Source organism: Vidua macroura, chromosome 4 (assembly GCF_024509145.1).
Source record: "Vidua macroura isolate BioBank_ID:100142 chromosome 4, ASM2450914v1, whole genome shotgun sequence".
NCBI classification, from domain to species: domain Eukaryota; kingdom Metazoa; phylum Chordata; class Aves; order Passeriformes; family Viduidae; genus Vidua; species Vidua macroura.
The window spans coordinates 42476289-42494876 of record NC_071574.1 but is presented as its reverse complement, the minus strand read 5'-3'; the positions used below and the strand labels follow the sequence as shown (position 1 = coordinate 42494876).

The 18588-nt window shown below is 40.9% G+C and overlaps 1 protein-coding gene across 1 annotated transcript; it reads right to left on the bottom strand.

The window, feature by feature from the left end:
* Positions 1-1030: 1030 nt before the first annotated feature.
* LOC128806711 (cytochrome P450 4V2) lies at positions 1031-16550 on the bottom strand. Its single transcript, XM_053976480.1, has 11 exons — positions 16307-16550; positions 13909-14021; positions 13248-13333; positions 11541-11731; positions 11032-11101; positions 9902-10028; positions 8020-8211; positions 6035-6137; positions 5572-5706; positions 5223-5402; positions 1031-3528 (listed from the first exon to the last, which is right to left on the bottom strand). Exons 1-11 carry the CDS (start codon positions 16518-16520, stop codon positions 3353-3355), a joined length of 1587 nt encoding a protein of 528 aa, XP_053832455.1. The 5' UTR covers positions 16521-16550; the 3' UTR covers positions 1031-3352.
* Between the last annotated feature and the right edge of the window lie 2038 nt (positions 16551-18588).

Here is an 18588-nt window from a genome sequence, read left to right as displayed (position 1 = left end):
ACTCACACACTCCATTTCTGTCGTCCCAGTAGAAAGCCATTTCCTTTCTGACACCATACAAAAGGGATCTTTATAGACAGCATAATCTTTTGGTTTAGAGATCAGCTGCTGCCTTAATACCACAGCAGATACCTAGAACTCTGGAGAAAGATCACAAACAGCTACTATGCACATGCCCTTTTTATTACACAATATTTTATTGTCCCATTATTTTATCAGGAAACCTGGCAATGCCATTCTGTGTTCCGCAATCCTAGAGGAAAAAAACACCCGCACACACAATAAAACCCCTAAACAAACAAACAAACAAACAAAAGCTCCCACAAAACTAACAAACAAACCCCCATGTTGTGTCACACATGGTGATGGATGTAACCTTCCCTGAGAACATCTTGCACCAATGGGTAGGAGCCACAAGAGCACCAGCGCACACACACGCAGCAGCTCGGCAGTGAAGACACGGGAGGGTCAGGCATGGAGTTCCAACGTGATTCATTTCAGGTGTTGCTGAAGGGTCCAGAGACCAAAGACAAAGGAGGATCTGGAGTATAAATACAGGAAAAGAGGGGGCAGAGAAGAGCATCAGGGCCAATAGGATGAGGGTACAGGGGCGGTACAAAGGATAGAAACCAACAAGGGTGGATGGGCGGGGTTACACAAACCAATGGGGTAACGGGGAAGGGAGAACTTACTAGAACTTGACCATATACGGGTAACAGGGGCAGGGAAGGCCAATGGGCCAATGGGAAGGACAAAATCAGGATATATTAGCACGGTGCTGCAGAGCACCATGGTGGAACCTTCTTTCCTCACCCTGAGCTATGAGTGCCCGGAGCCATCTCTCCAGGGCATCACCATTGCCCTCTCCCCACTAAGTTCACAGGCCTCCACACGTCTACATCCAGAGGATTGTTGCTGACCACTACCAACAACTACACACCACATGATTTAACCTAATAAAAGCACACTAGACAATGCAAGGTATTTCACATCTCTCCAGCAGGAACAAAGTTGGCTGTATGTTCAGTACTGTTTTCCTCAATATTTATTTCCTTAGCAGCGTCAGATTGCTTCAGAACCAATTTTCACAACAGAAGATAAGAGATCACTGCCATTTCAGAACCGCTCAGAACACCAAGATTATAGGATTGCATCAGTGCTCATCTTGGCAAAGACACTTTGTGCATCACTAAATAGGGATTTTTCACATTGGCATCCTTGTGCCAGCATTTGAGCCTATGTACTTTTCATAATTAATTTCTTTTTATAGTTTTATCCAGTTTTTGTCTCAATTATTTTCTTGTCCATTTTGGAGAGTATAAGGAAATTATAGGAGATATACACACATTATATGAGAAGAGCATGGTACAAAAGCAAAGCGCAAGAAAAAATACTGATCAGTGTAGATAGAAGTCATAAGAATTATCTTACGGAAAAAAAAATTGTTATAATTTGGTCTATCTTACAAATTGTTTACACAAAACAGATCCCACAGAAGAAAAGGAAATAATATTAGTTTTCATTTGTCTTGAAAGTCCTCAACTTAAGTACATAGCTTAAGACATGAGGTACCTCTCCAGTTTTCAACTACATGCCAAATCTCCTGAGAAAACATATTCTGGATGCTAATCTTATTTACCTTGAAAATTCACACTGCCAAGTACCCCAAACCATGAAATAATTTAGAGTGTCTCCTTAATTTAGAGTCTCTTTGGAAAATATGTGTTATGTGTATTACATGCATTAACATATGGAGGTGGTCTCAAAAGTTATCTCATTATTAAGAAGACAATATTTAGATTCAGCCCTGGAAACTGAAATTATTGTTATTATACAGCAATGAAACCTATCTTTGAAAAAGAAGGCTGAAGAATGCAAGTATTACTATTGTTAAAGGCTCTTTTGTCTTTTGACTATATATTTTTAAAAGGAAACAGAAACAGACAAGAGAAAAAATCTGTAAATGTCAACAAAATGAGTAAGAACAGATTACTCCTTTCTTACTTTATAACACATTAATCATTAGAATGGACCAGTCCATATTAGTTTTATCAGCTCTGACCTCCAGCTTCTTATCCAGTCCCCCTCTGCAGGTTGCCCACAGCCCAAGAACAATCTAAAGGCAACAACACACCAAAAGCCCTCACCGCCAAGTGGCAAAAACAACTAAAGACATGAGTGTGGTTACTGGTGGGCACCTCGCTTCGTATAGCACCAGGTATTGTGCTGGACCAACACACACCAGTCAAAAGAAGCCCCAAAGCGTAGGGCACAAGTAAAGCCAGACCAGCTAGAGGACCTCAGCTTAGTTTAGCACCAGCTTTTTCTTAAGAGCTTGCAAAAATCGTGGAGAGTCTGTTCTCCAGCTATATGGCCTGTAGCAGATTTTGACCTGTAATGAAGGTACAATCAGAAATTTTCACAAGCACTTCATTCTATCACTGTAATTCCTCTTCAACATCAATTAGCAAAAATCTCTGTATGTTGCTTTCAGGGCATTAGAAGGCAAGAGCACACTGGCTCATTGTTTCAGCTTTGACCAGCACGGTAAAATCTAGTTAATTGATCACCCTAGAGGAACAGATGCTAAGAAACAATTATTCATCAGCAATTTACCTGCACGCAGGCATGCAATTTCAACAGGTACAATTTCAGCCCACATTGAGGCATAGTAGGAGTTTATTCTCAGTTTGTAACAATACATTGCTTTTGCCATTATGAAATCTTGTATGTAATTTGCATACTGTCTAGTTCCCGCTATGGTAATACAAATCAATGCTTTTGTACAGTTTGCTAAAAAATGATTCAGAGCACTCCCTTCTTACAAACTACTTTTAATGCTTACTTACCAAGAAGGAGTGAAATTATCAGAGATTTTTGCTTGGTCTTTACAGAGGCAGTCATCACCAAAAAAAAAAAAAATGTGCCAAGAAGAGGATTACCACTTGTGTTTTTCAGAACCAAAGAAAACTGAAAGCCTTACAAACACTTGAGACTTTCAGTTACTTGGAAAATGCTATGGCATGTAAACTGTTCACTTCATCACAGGCATTGCTGTTGTTATTACCATAGCTAAAGTTTTTGTGGCACTGTGGCAATAGAATAGTTTCATCTGAGCAGATAAGGCACTAAAACTTAAGGATTAAATACTTGCATTTCAAAGATTAACATGAAGTTCACAAGCACTATAAAAGTAGATCAACTAGGTCTATTACTACATCTTTTTAATGAAACAATAACAACTAGTTTTAAAAAATTGCTGGACTGACATCAAAATATTTGATTTTAAAATATGTCTCAACCTAAATTTTCAAGTTTGAAAACTTTTGGAAGTAAACTCTTGAAATTCCTTTCATTCTGGTCCAGCGTTTGGTCTCCTCTTCAGTTTAATCCAGATGCCTTTATTTGGACGAAGAATCAATTCTCCACATAAACCAAGCTCTTCTGGCTTTTGACATGATTCCACCCAAAAGCGCCGCAGGATGAGGGCTAGAAGAGTTTTCTCCTCCATTTGTGCGAAGCGCTGACCTATGAGTTACAGGGCAGAAAAAAAAAAAATAGTTATTGTCAGGTTGCATCAACAGCTGCTGCACTTGCATGCTCACAGGACTTAAGAACAAAACTAGCTTTAGGCCAAAATCAAGGTCATATGGATACAACTAACACTAGCATTTTTCTCTGCATGAAAACTCTGGCCTTCTTGGGATAATCCACAGTACGTCCTCCTTCCCATAGTACACAGAACTCAAACAGCAACATGGAAACAGTCAACCCTTTATATGGAACAACTACAAAACACAGCCTTGTCACGTCTTTTGAAAGGACTAGGCAGGGGGGATGGATAGCAGACCAGAGCAGAAGATGCAGCACAGGGACTGTGGGGAGAGAAAAATCTCATAGTTCCATATATGTGTAGAGGAGCAAAGGAGATGCAACTGCAACAGAATGACAGACAGACCTTCCTTCAGTGATCATTAAGCCTCATACACACTGATGATTTGGTAGCACAGAGGGCAAAGTTCAATTTACAGTTCAGAGATAGGTGCAGGCGGAAACATGAGAACAGAGAAATGTGAGGGAAACCAGACCAAGTGCCAAAATCCAGGCAGAGAGACGGGAGACAAATGGAGGTGGGACACAAAATGCAGCGCTAAGAACTTTTTATGTTCTCCCCTCTGTATTTTACACACAGATTATATACAGATTATATACACAGAAATCCGTACATATGTACACAAAATGCACTCCTGCAGTTATACTAATGAACTACCTGTCCTACAAATGTTCATGCACACTCAGGACCTAGCTAGACATGTTATATTAAATTAGATTTCTCTTTGGAACAAGGAAAGACCTAGTTTACTGCTCTTATGGAAAAGGGTACCTACTACCAATGAGACAAATCAAAACAAACCAATCACATCCCCCAAAAACAGAAACCAAACCAAACAAAAAAAAACCAAAAAAACCCCGAAAGAAGTAATATTTCCCATTATCGTAATGGCATGACAACTTTTGGATGTTCCCCATCTGCACTTAAAATCAGTGCAGTCTTAAAATCAGTGAACAGTCTTTTCACATGTTCTACAATATAAACAACACTGCCTCTACTTGACGCACAGATAAATGCCAAGCATCTCAGTGGCATCTGAAAGTGCTAACAAGTTCTGGGATGACAGAGAAAACACAAAACCAACTACAGTGTCAGAAATAGGGAAAGAATACATCAGTTGCAGATTGCATGCTCCAGCTCAGAAGCTCATGACATCCAGCTGAGAACCTGAGAGACAGACAAGCTGTTTCCAGAGCAAAACAGGTGCAGGATATGTGTTTTCTCTCATTCTGTGTTGCTGACACTGAGGATGAGAATTTAGGAAGCAATCATGTCTTAACACAGGAACCCAATAACATGCTGCCAGGCTGCACAGCAGTGAGAAAGAAACATCAGCATGATAGACACTGGTCCCTAGGAAGAAAGGAAATCCCTTGGAAGAAACAAATGGGGCAGCTCAACAGTATTAATATGAGTCTATGAATTAAACTCTTCTGAGAGAATTCAGGTCCATCTAATGGAAGTGTGTGGCTTGCAGAGCACACAGTGCCCAGATTCAGGGGTGGAGAGTGAGGAAGAACACTGTAAAAACCGTACTTGTTGCTGTCTCAGTTACCACATTCAAAAGCAGAACTGTTACCTTACAAGGGCTTCCTCTCCAAATACATACCAATGCAGTTCCTGGGACCAGCTGAGAAGGGCACATAAGCGTATGGGTGCCTTCCCTTAGAATTTTCAGGGAAGAATCGCTCAGGCCTGAACTCCTCAGGGTCAGGGAAGACCTCAGGGTCTCTATGCAAGGCATAAGTTAAAATGAGGACATTTGCACCTCTCGGTATCTGATATCCCCCTAAGGAGAGGAGAGAAAGAGAGAAGAGTCAAGACAACAAACAAGTGACTTCCTATGCACAACAGAACAGTAAAAAAAAAAAAACCCAATGCTGCCCTTTTCTTGGGAAACATCTCCACTGCAGAAATGCTAACACAAGGGAAAGTGGCAAACACAGAACACCACTTACTAATGCAGCAATCCTCTTTCAAGGTACGAGCAAACAAGGGAACTGAAGGGTAGAGACGAAGAGCTTCTTTCACAACACATTCAAGGTATCGAAGATTCTTCAAATCATCCACTGTAACAGGATGTTCAGCATCATCTGTCCAAAAACAAATATGGGATGACCATGACCAAAACTCCCCATCTTTGGCTAAACAAACTCATCCTGGACCCCCCCAGAAACTCTCATCATGCACCAAAACTCCATACAAGAAGGTGTTACAAATATATTAAACATGCATATCTTGCCCCAAAGATATATGGCTGGTTGTACACCCCAACAGACCTTCCCACACCCATACCAACCACCTCTAGCTGCTGAAAGCTCTAGAAGGCATGCTCTTAAATCCCCTTCTACTTCTAGGCTTTTAACACATTTCCACTCTCAAATGCAGCAAAACCCCAATGAAGGGGGAACGAAGACTTACCAAACACCTCATCCAATTCCCTGTGAACCTTCTTCTGAACTTCTGGATTATGTCCAAGCAAGTACAAGACCCAGTTTATAGCAGCTGCTGTTGTATCATGGCCCTACAGGTCCAGATTTACAAAGACATTCACTTCAACTCTATTCCCATGTACCAGTGGGCTTTGTAAATACTTAGGTGTGCAGTTAGTAGGAAAAGTGAGAATTATTACTCCCGTGACCATGATAAAAACAAGAATCAAGAGTGAATTATTCAACACACTAACTATCAAGATAAAAGGTGATCCATGATTGTTCTGACAAAAGGGGAAAGTATTGAAATAACCCAATTAAAATCCCTCTCTTCTGATTCTCAGGAGCTGCATGAACTATCAGTATCTACACAATGAATCAGATGCATATTCATTTTTTTGGTTACTGTCTAGTCAACATCTGGGGGGACCAGTGACTGTCACAGGAGAGATACAATGGACACAACTTGTAACCTTTTCAAAAGTATCTAAAAATGGTCTTATAAGACACAATACAGTAGCCATAGGGGAAAATAATTGGTTTTCTGTGAGGGAATCAACTACTAGTTCCCAGCACTGTGGGAAGGAGAGGAAAGGAAGGGAGAGACAAAAGGTGAACCAAAGAAGGAAGAAAAAAAGAAAAAGAAAAAAAAAAAAAAAAAAAAAAAAAAAAAAAAACCACATAAAAAAGGGAGAAACTGAAAAGGGAAAATTTGACCAAAAAAGGATTTTGATACTAAAAAAGCACACTTGTGGTGAAGTTCAGAATGCTGCTGTAGTACAGAAATGGGAATATGAGAATAGAGTTTCTCTAGGTTACAACAATATTAATATGATTCTATGAATTAAGCTCTTCTGAGAGAATTCAGGTTCATCTAATGGAAGTGTGTGGAAAACTCAGGAAAATCTTCTTCAGATCCTCCTTTAGGGAACCAGACAAGAAGAAGGGCCTTGAAGATGATCAGAGAGATGGGACACATCTCCTCTGTAGACAGGCTGACAGAGTTGGGGATGTTCAGCCTGGAGAAGAGAAGGCTCTGGGAAGACCTGATTGTGGCCTTTCAGGAGTTAGAGAGGACTTATTAAAAAAAAAAAAAAAAAAAAAAAAAAAAAAAAAAAAAAAAAAAAAAAAAGAGAAAAAAGAGAGAGCATGACATTTTACATGAGCAGGTAGTTATAGGACAAGAGAGAATGATTTTCAACTAAAAGAGAAAAAATTTAGATTAGATGTTAGGAAGAAATTTTTTAGTCAGAGACTAGTGAACAACATGTCGTCTAGAGAAGTTTTGAATGTCCTGTCTCTCAAGGTGTCCAGGGCCAGGTGGAATGGGGACCTGACAACCTAATTGAGTTGATGACATCCCTGCCCATGGCAGGAGGGTTGTAAGTGTAGGTGATCTTTAAGGTCCCTTCCAACCCAAGCCATTCTACGATGAGTTTCTACAAGATGAAGCACTGATGCACAGTGAGCAACAGAACCAGAAGACTGCAGGCAATGTAGCAAGGGAAAAAATATGAGGAGACATAACAAAATGCAAGTCAAAACAGTGAAACTATCTTGAGCTCTCTTCAGTGTTAATGAAGTTTGCAACAAAAGGCAAGAGCCCATGGTCTGTGTCAGCCATTAAGTTTTCATTTCTCACCTGCTTTCATGGGTAGACTCTGCTCACACAGGCAGGGCCTACCACATATGCATTGTCCAAAGTTTTTCCAGAGCATACCAATGCTTCTATCCTACCTCTGTAGAATAGAAACTGAGATTTTCTCTTGGGCTTCCAGGGCTTAAATAACATCATGCTAAAAGCAACCTCCTAAACTAAGTAAGACAAGAGTCACCACCTGAAAATTCTGAGTCTTGGGTTTGGAGGAAAAAACCAACCAAAAAACCCCAGCAAATAAAACCTTCCAAAACAACAACAACAACAACAACAACAACAGCAAAAATGAACAATAAACCAATTAATTCCTTGGTTACCTCAAACATGAAAGTATCCACTTCTTCACGAATATCTCTGTAGCTCAATTTTTTCCCTTCATCATCTTTTGCATTCAGCAGCATGTCCAGGAATGCTTTTCTCTTTTTGGAACCAGTTTCTTCAGAGTTGCCATCATTATCATGTTTCTTTTGCTGGGTCTTTTTAAGTTCTTCAGCTTTTTCTGCAATGACCTGAGATTAGAACCATTACATCAGATATGATGAATTCAGCACAAGTGCGCCGTCTGCTTCACACAGTTTTGTCCTAACTTATCAAAACAACATCCATCTGTAGCTGTCTACATGAGCTAGTTAGCACAGCTGTCAGCAATAGGTCATGAAATTTAACTGACTTTTTATTAGTAGTGAATTATGACCAATCTTTCTTGCCTCAAGCAATAAACCTTTAACAGCCTTTGTGTGATCAAGAAAATAGAAAGCCAAACTACATAAACAACTTGGGGGTCATCAAGAAGTATAAACATATCCAGAGCATCTGGAACACACCAATAATGAACGCCAGCAACAGGAACAGCATATCAAAAAAATCACCACAGAGTGATCACATTAATAACCATAAGATCTTCTCTATCCCATCTGAGAACTAAGGAAAGATCTCACTTTGAACCTCCAAAAAACTCAGGGAACTGAAGAGAAGCCAGGGCATCTCAGAACCGTGTGTCAAGACTACACACAATATTGCTGAACCCACTATACTAAAGCTTCCCAAATTTTCTCCAGTGTGAGAGCAATGGCTGAATTTCCCTTTTTTAGGTCAAAGTACAGACCCAGTAACAGACATAAATTTCTTATTGTTGCCATTGTTGTTGCAAAGTCAAAACAGAACTCTTCAATAAACTGGCATTGCTCTTAAAAACAGCAAAATAATTTAAAAGGGTGTAGAGTATGCATTTCTGTTCGGAGGAATCACTGAATGGAAATAAAAATACAGTTACACACACACACACATTGTTCTCCTCACTGAACACACATGTGTGCCACATATTGACTCATCCTTCACCTCAGTGCTTGCTGTCACCACCTACACAGGTGCAATTATTATTTATAGTCCTTTGTCATCTTCTAAGATTTGGCTTCTTATATTCAGTGCACCAACCCAGCATGAGTGCAAGTGTTAAGAGCCTGTCTCATGACTCACTGCTGCAATTTCCAGTAAAAGGAAACAAGAAAAAACAACACAGAGGCAATGTGGCTTATCATATGTAGCCAAAGATCAAAGATTATTTCCTTTGTCAGAGACATTGATACAATGACATCATGGGGTACATGCATAGGTAAAGCAGCCTCTCTGATAACATCCTAATAGTAGATTTGAGAGGGCAAACTTTGGCAGGAATAACATAGGAATTATTTGGTGAGAGAAAGGGCTGTTACTTCCACAGTCTAACAAGGTGAGAGAACACTTTATTTTATGCCAAGTGAGTGATGCATGCCTAATGATTTCTGTATCAGAGTTCCTTACTGCTGATGTGGGGACCTGCATGTGTTTGCTCTTCTCAGCACTTCTGTTCCAAATAGGGGAAAATGAATACAGGCCTCAGTTTCTGAGGACTGAACCTAGTGGCACTACCATGCAGAGCCCTATGTTTACTTCAATGAATTTCTGTTGTTTGTTTCAGTTGTCAAGGACCTGCAAGTTCTGGCATTCCATTGGAGTAGTCTACTTCCTTGTTTAAATTCAGCAGAGATCCTGAAAGGGAAATCAGCTCTTGTCTTCTTTTCAGGGAATTCCTCAGCATCCCAACAGAGAGACAGCATATCAAGAAGGCTGAACCTCATCCCCATTTGGAAGATCCGAGTGCAAAACTTTAATCCAACAATTAAAATTATAATTATAAATAATTTTTAACTGACTCTATACCGTATCTGTAAAATTGTGAAGGATATTGAGATTCTTCTTGTGCTCTCTTCCTTCTTTGAACAATACATACAAAAAATCAGGCCAAAGCCAAGGGCTTATCTGTCGCCGTTGGATTAGATCACTCATCCTAGAGGCAAAACAATTATATAATGTAACAGTACTAGACAAAACCACCAAATTATAGCACATTTCAAGATCAAAAAAAAAATCAAAAAAACAACTTCTATGTACCCTAATGAAGTAGAACTTAACATATTGTGTAGGTTTAAACCCATTATTTGAAAGGAAGGCCATTCACATTTACGTCTTGATTTTCCATCATCTCAAAATTTCTGTTACTTATCCCAGCATCACCATGTTTTATATCTTTAAGTATTGATCTCTGAGGATAACATATTCTCATTTAGTCTGAATCCTCTTGAAACAGTCCTATTAAGTCATCCAACCCCATCACACCCCCCTCCAGCAAAGCATTGACAGTGTTGTAAAGACTACTGATGACAGGGTCCCGAAATATCTGCCCCAAGAACTCAAACAGTTTCTGAGCATTGCATTCCTACTTGAACATCCAGATACCAGACTCCACATTAAAGGATTTACAATGTATTTAAAAAGAAAAATATGAGACTTAAAGTACACTCAAGCACAAGTGGAGTACATTTGGAAGGGCTGATTGTCATTGCTATTCAGCTCTTGCACGTGCTTTAGCTACAGAGGAGTAATTATTACTGACTTCAAGCACACTTGTGCTACAGTTTGGAAAAGGCCAAGGAACCAATGATAATCAAACCCTTCAGATCTACCCCTGTTTTTTATCATACCTGTCTCAACAAGCTCCATCAAAAGTTAGGAGTGAGATCATAGAATCAGATTAATTTAGGTTGGAAAAGACCTTTTAGATCATTGAGTCCAACTGTTAACCTAGTGTTAACCCAGTCCATTGCTACATCATGACCCTAAGTGCAACAGGAACATGTATTTCAAACTCCTCCAGGGTATTTAGTGACTCAGGGTTAGTCTGTTCCAATGCTTTACATCCCTCCCTCTCTGACTCCCTGGCGTTTCTTCCTGACAGCTGCAGCATTATTTCCAGCTCAACTAAAAAATAGCTAAGGAAAATGTGCATTTACCTGTAGATAGCAGAAACATAGTCAGAATCCTTATTCTTCTGGGCATCCACATTCCTGCCCATTGCTGTTTCTAGAAGGAAAACATCAACATTTCACAAGTACAAAGTGAAATGCACGGTGAGTTACTACTGTAACTCACTGTGTAATGCACAGTGTACACAGTAAGTTACTACTGCTCCCAGCTTCTGACTATCAACACACCATCCCTTCAACAAGTGAATATGCATATCCCTTTGCAGGGAGTGAGCTTTCTTTGTATTTCCATGCCCAGGAATCCTGCTCCTCAAGAAAACTTCTCTTCTGACTGCTACCTCTGTCCTGCCTGTCCCAAAACTCAGCTACTCAGATGCAAGTAGTAAACCCTGGGAAAAAGGATGGGAAGGATGGAAATCTATTTTAAAAATATGCAGGGACATTGCTCTTCAATCATCTTACACAAACTGGCACAGCTAAACTCATGATCTTGTGCATCATTCACAATTCTACTACAATAACTGAACAGGACTTACCACAAATAATATCAAGGGCACACAGAGTGATGTCCATAAAGACATTAAATGGCTCCTTGTCAACATGCTTCTCAAGTTTCTTCACCAAAATATTTCCTTGTTCATTCATGACCTCTAGAAAGTCACTCAAGATTTCAAAGTGGAATGTGGGAGTTATCATCTTCCTCCGTGACCGCCACTTGTCTCCAGTGCTGTAAAATTAATGGGGAGAAGGAAGGCTAAAAAACTCCAAGTCAAAAATAATATCCTCACCATTACAGGAAGTGCCCAGTGAATACGGCAGCCTGGAAGAGATGGACACACTGTAGATGTGCCTTCAAGCTGTTCATAGCACCCCACGGAAGGAGCAAATGGAAATATTTCTTGCTCCAGGTCTCTTGGAAGCAGAAACCACCATTTCTCCAGGCGATCTCAACAAACGGTGATACCAAAAAGCCTCCAGACAATACATCCTTGTTAGTCAGTGCACAGGCTCAGAGGTACCAAGCAGAAGCCAGCTGGAGGCCAAACCAGCTATTCAACATCAAGGCCTCAACCCACCCCACCATGTCTCTGAATCAGTAGTTGTGTTGCCTTCATCCACTGACCATGAAATGAGGCCTGCAGAGAACTAGGGCCTAGAGACATTATGAAAATGACTGCTTCAAGGCATGGCTACAATCTACTTCCTTGGACATAGGTAATCACTTCCCACATGCCAATGACAAGCATGGAGGCACAATGAGAGTCACCATCTTCCTGGGGTCCTTGTTCACTTTTTCTAAATAACGTGCCCCACAGGTACACAGCTGTCACTTCTGCTTACAGGGTAAAACTATCACACCATTGCCGCTGTTAACTTGCTATTGGGGCACTCCACAGGCCAGCATATCTGCTTGCTGTCTGCCACTGCTGCCCCTAATCAGCAGCGACTGAAACATTCTCCTCCATTATGTTTTTGAAAGCACAAGGAAGTCAAAATACCTCTGTATGTCTATGGAAGACAAAACAACCAGTAAGGAAGAACAGTGAGGATACACCATGCCTGATGCTCACAGACTTCACCTCTGCACATTGCTACTGATTAATTACTGCCTTCCTAAAGGCCATGAACAAAACGCAGGATAAAATGCATGCCTCATACTCTCACATGAACTTGCACTTCCCATACCACACGATCAGAGCTGGCTTTTATAATACCCTGGTCCCATCATGAAGCTTGAGAAGTCCACCTCTGAGGGCTCCAAACAAGCAACAAAGTTAACTACTAACACTGGGACCTTGACGTTTTTTCAAAAATTCAGAAGAGGCACAAAGGTACTAAAGACACTCCATACTTACCTTGCTCTGACTCTTGAATATCTACATCATCCAGACCAATCCTTCCTTTGCCCTTCCAGGACTGGAGGACACCAAACCCTTACACTGCTGCTCCTTCCTTTCTCCACTCCTGATTTATGTTCCTACCCTGGCTCACTACTCATGATCCTCTACTTCATAAATTAAATTAAGCAAAGAGTGCAGATATTCTCTGATCGTACCCCAAAGCATCACCAACCTCAGGCCTATCCTACTGGTCTGCAATATGACCAGCTGAGATAAGCAATGCACACAATCTCTTTGTTCAGAAATACATACAGCATTCCTGCCACCAAGACCTCTTCTTATCATATACCCTACAAATTTCAAAAAGGCAGCAGTGCACCTTCATTTCATTGTACATTATACCTTGTCAGAAGTCCAGTGCCCAGCCATGGATGCAGGAATTCATACAGGTATGATTTTTCTATATGTTTTGAATTGTTCAAAATAACCTGTCAGAAAAAGGAACAGCAAGGAAAAAATATTACTTGTTAGATGAAGAGAGATTTCTTCACTATTTCTTCAATAAACACTCCAACAGAGAAACAGCACTGTCTTACTAGATCGAGGACAATCACTGTCGGCAGCAAAACTAATGACTACATTTTGTGGCATCAAAACAGACCCACCAAGTTTTAACGCAGAAGTCTATCAAAGAGACACAAGTTTTGCAAACTGAATTTCATAATGTTCTGTCCTTATTTCAGTGGTCCCATCTTCCTTGCTATCTGCTTGTTTGTTCTGATCTTGGGAGCAGAAACTTTCACACATGTGAAAACCAAGCTAATGGAGATGCTTCTTTGATGCTTTTATTTGCTGGTCATCTTCAGTATTCCCCCCAATCCCCTCTGACTAGGCTTTTTATATTCCTTTACTTTACACCTTTGTTTACCACTAACTCAGAGGACTATCCCAAAGCAATCAGTCTAAACCCTTTTTAACAAAAATTACATTGAGGTAATAGAAAGTACCATGTTGGACACTGCTCTGCATCCCAGTAGAATAGACAGGAGACCAGCACACTCACCTCCACACTGTCAGGGTGATACAAAAACATTACAGGCACTGGTCCTATCCAAAATTTGAACAATGGCCAACTTCTGAACTCTTCAGAATAAAACTGTATCTGTTTAAAAAAATCTGGAATAGAAAATCAGAGTAGATCTTCAACAAGGGGGATTTACAAAATAAGCAAGACTTCTGTAATGAACTCTTGCACCACGTGCCCTGCAATTTTGATTTTCTTTTTGTTTTAACCTTCTGCTGTGACCTAGCAGCATATTTTGCACCTGTAGATTTTACAATTCAGATGTCCTAATCCCTTCAGGCACAGACTCACAACACAATTTGTGCCACAGATCAACCTGAGGGATACCACTACTGTCCAGCTGCCAGTTGGACTTCATAGCAGTCAGCTCAGCAACCCAGCAAATACTCCTCCCACATTATTCTGCAATTATCCAGTCCATATCTTGTCAATTCAGCTATACAGAAAGCATGGGAGATAGCTGAATCTGCTGGCAGGGGAAGAAGAGTAAATGGTGTTTGATTTGATTCAGAAAGATTTTTGATACTATCTCATCACAGAGGACAATCAGGTTCATTCCACAATATTAGAGGTGGTGGCAACTCTCAGAAGGTTCGAGGATTAAACACTTCTTTGCCCTTTCAGAAACAAGCTTAAACAACAAATGACACTTTTACAAGCCTCTGCAGAGTTGAAAATTCAAAGGTCCCCAGATCAAACAAAAAAAAAAAAAAAAAAAAAAACCAAAAAAAAGCAAACAGACAAAAAAAAAAAACCCAAAAAAAGTTTCCTAATAGATGTCCAATGTCCAAATACAGCTTTCCCCAATTACAGCTTTCTTACAAAAAGTAAATATTTTTCCTAATATTGTCATGATTAAAATAGCACATTTTCCAGTAACTGTCTAGCAATACCAATAAAAAAATCCTCATCATATGAAAAGTTATTTTCCTTCCTGTTATAGAACCTTACCCTTTTGAAAAGTTTTTTTTTTTTGTTATATTTTTAATGAAAAGATTATAAACCACAAACTTCACCCATTTCTGCATGAATAAACAAGAACAAAGAAGGCTGGACATAGGAGCCATGTGATTCTTTAACTAAAATATGGGAGTTATGTGATTCCTGCTAACAAATGAGATTAGGGAACACACAGAACATCAGAGTTCACATCAAATTGCTTTCTGGAGATAGAAGCAATGTTCCAGTTTGGTTTGGGTTTTTAAAGAAGATTTTTTTAAAAAGAGGATAAGAAAGAAAAAAAAAAAAAAAGAAGATTCATCTCTCAGTCCAGCTCATATAAACATCCTATCATCCTCCTACTGCTTCCCCAAAGTCAACTTTGTGGAAATCTGCCTGCCCTGACATCCACCACAGATGTCTCATACTTGTCCTTAGATATGGGACTGGATCCAGAGGAAAGATATAACAGCGCTGTGAACAGAGGCACCGTGTCTCAGCATGGGTCAGCAATGGGCAATTTGCATTCCAATGCTGTACTCTCACTTGACTTCACCATGCTCCCATGACCCATTAGTCTCTCTTCTGGAAGCATACACAGCAGCACAGCCAGCAACACATGGGCACAGAGCAGAACTGGCATACACAGGCATCCCAAACACACACAGAGGAGTGTGGGCCACTGACAGCAGACTCAGCAACACTTTCATACCACAAACTCGTTAAAAAATATGTTCCTGTTAAAATATAAGTACTAAACAGAAAGGGAATATCTAGCACATTAGTGCTCTCTCATGCACCTGGCAAAAAGAAGGTCCCATTCATCAGTTCAAGAACAAAAAGATTTGGTTTTGAGTGATGTGCTATACGTGCTCAGCAAGTTGTTTCACACTCAACACATAAATCTAAGTCACAGATGATTCTGGAAGTGAGCCAAGGTAAAAACAATTTGGCATGCTAACGTCCTTTGCGCATGCTTGCTTGGGGCAAGGTAATTGTTTCAAGCTTTGTTTGGATCATAGCAAAAAGTCTTGAGGACATAGTGTTTAACTGTGAAGCAGCACGTCCAGCAAGAGCCCACAGCATGCATCCCTCTCACTAAATCACATTCCACAGCGTTCATGCTCCACCCTACCAACAGCTTGACGGTCTGAGCCCAGCAGCAGCTGCTGTCAGATTTAACCCCCAGTTAGCTTTTGAGACCAATAATAATGCCACATTTATGCAGTTCCTCTCCTTTCCTCTTCACTGCCCACTCCTCACACTGTTCCCCTCTGCAGATTGCCCAGAGAGACCTAAAGGCAACAGCACATCCTCTGATACCCCACCCCCCTTCCACAGCTCAGCCACACAAGCACCTCACCACCACTGGTTACTCCAGCAAACCCCAGGCAGTGCAGGGACCTCACAGCTGGGCTACAGTGTGAGCTGGCATTACCTTCTCCTTTCCGCTTGAGGAGCAGGGCATTTCCCACCACAGGATAGCAGGGGCTGACACCGGGGATGGACTTCATCATCCTCCATTGCCTCCAGTATTCCATCAGGGAGGGCAGGGAGCACACAGTCACAATTGTCAAAAGCAGAGCAATAATCCCAGCTCCCCATGGCAGCAGCTGGGGTCTCCCTGAGAGTACTTCCACGATTTCCATCATCACCTCTCAGCCTCCTGCTCTGAGCCTCAATCCCTGCTGCGAAACTGGCGCTAACTGTACCCGGCACTGCAGAAAAGTTGGCCAGAAGAGCAGGAGGCGGAGCCACCACACAGGCCACTGGCGTAGCTTCTTGCCAGGAAAATAAACAGAGTTGAAAAACGCTCTTATGGAAAGGCTGCATTCTAGGATTTCCCAGTGGCAGGCAAGCCAGAGGGAACAGTCACTGCCCTCACTTGGCTCGAGCCAAGTGAGGAGCAAGAACCTTCTTTGCAGGCCCATGCAATATCTCACAAGGAAAAACAAAGCACCATCAAGAGAAAAAAACCACCTTTTTGCTGATTTGGGATAGATGAGTTTTCTCAATATCGTCTTTCTCAATCTGTTCTCAGGTGCTCACCACCATTTTGCCATAGAGAACTACTCCAGTGCTGTCTAACACGATAACTGAAGGGCCAGATAGAGAATACCTTTTTTCAGTGGTTTGATGGCTTCAAGAAGTTACAAAAACCAAAGCCCATAAAGACCCCTGATCAACAGCAGCACTGCAAAGCACACTGATGCATCTCAGCTCAAATGGCCTTTACTGATCTCATTGCTGAACGCTCAGGCACAGGCTAAAGGGTGCCAGTAAAACAACTGGCAGCACCAGCACCTGTGCCCCTACTTGCAAAGTGCCTGGGTACTCACAGTACCAAACCCATCACATACACTGCTGCCCCTCTTGCCTCAGGGGGATCCAGGGTCTCCTCTCACTGCTGCAGGGCTACTGAGCATCTTTTTCTCAAAGGGGGTGCTCAGAAACCTTTTGGTCAAACAGAATTTTGTTAGAGGCAGCATGGTTCACAGCCAATTCACAAAACTTCACCCCTCAAATAAAGCACAAATGGTATGTGCTTATGGCCATAGTCCCATTTATCCTCTTTGCTTTGTACCAAAAATGACTGCACTGACTGCAAAAGCATTTTTAGCAAATCAACAAATAGTACAAACAAAACTAAGAGAATAAACACAAACAGAAAGCTCAGAACATCAGAAGTTAATGAAGTTTCTGTGACCCTTGGAATTAGAGGGGGGTATATTTCAGCACTTTGTTCTTGCAGTCTCCCAGCAGAGACTTTATCATAAATGCTGACTGTTATATCTTTCTGCACAGTAAACAGCTGGAAATGAACTTTGCTACTCTTGCTGTTGTTTGCAATGGTTTGTAGAAAGCAGCAGATATACCCAGTCTTGCAAACACATAGGCAAGTTAGACAATCATCAGTCCCCTCTTTTGTTCAGGTGACATCCTAGGAAGGAAGCAAGCACACAGGATGCAAGCACACCTTTTGTATTTTTAACATGGAGATCAGATTAATAATTATACTCTCATATTTACAAAAAGTCTTGCAGTTTGTTGCCTTCATTGCACCAATAATTAGATGAAATAACTATTTGTGCTTCTGAGTCAAAAATCTGTACTTCTAACTGCTGATTATTCCTACTATGGGAAAAAAAAAAAAAAAACAAACACAAAAAAACCTGTGAAATGGCAAGAAGGTGGAAAGGCATTGGGAAAGCAGTAGAAAACACTGCAAAGCAAACATTGCAGCATCCTGCCAGCAGCTGGCAATGGTGATTATGTTAATAAAAGGCAGCAGAAATACTGGAATGAGACATAAAAGATATATACCCAAGGAACAAGAAATGAGAGGTCTAGCATCTTTGAGGCCTAATTATGTCACCAAGACTTGGAATCATAACAAAACTTGGAGGATGTTCTGTAGGAAATGAATTTTCTACCAGATTGTGATCAGCATTTCTTTTTTACCCAGAGAACTATTGCTCAGTGTTGGAATACTGTGAGCACTCCACTGCTTAGTGAATTTTTGCTTTTATAAATGCTTGTAACAGTGCAAACCTGCTCTTCATCAGTCTCTTGTCTAAGTGGAAGCCTATCTATCTACCTGTGCTGGCAGAAGACAAGCAACCTGTTAGGCAGCTGTGTCAGCCACGAAACACAATGATAACACAGGCTTCTGCTGGTCCCTAGAATGAAGCCTGGACTCTTCACTAGGGAAAACTAATA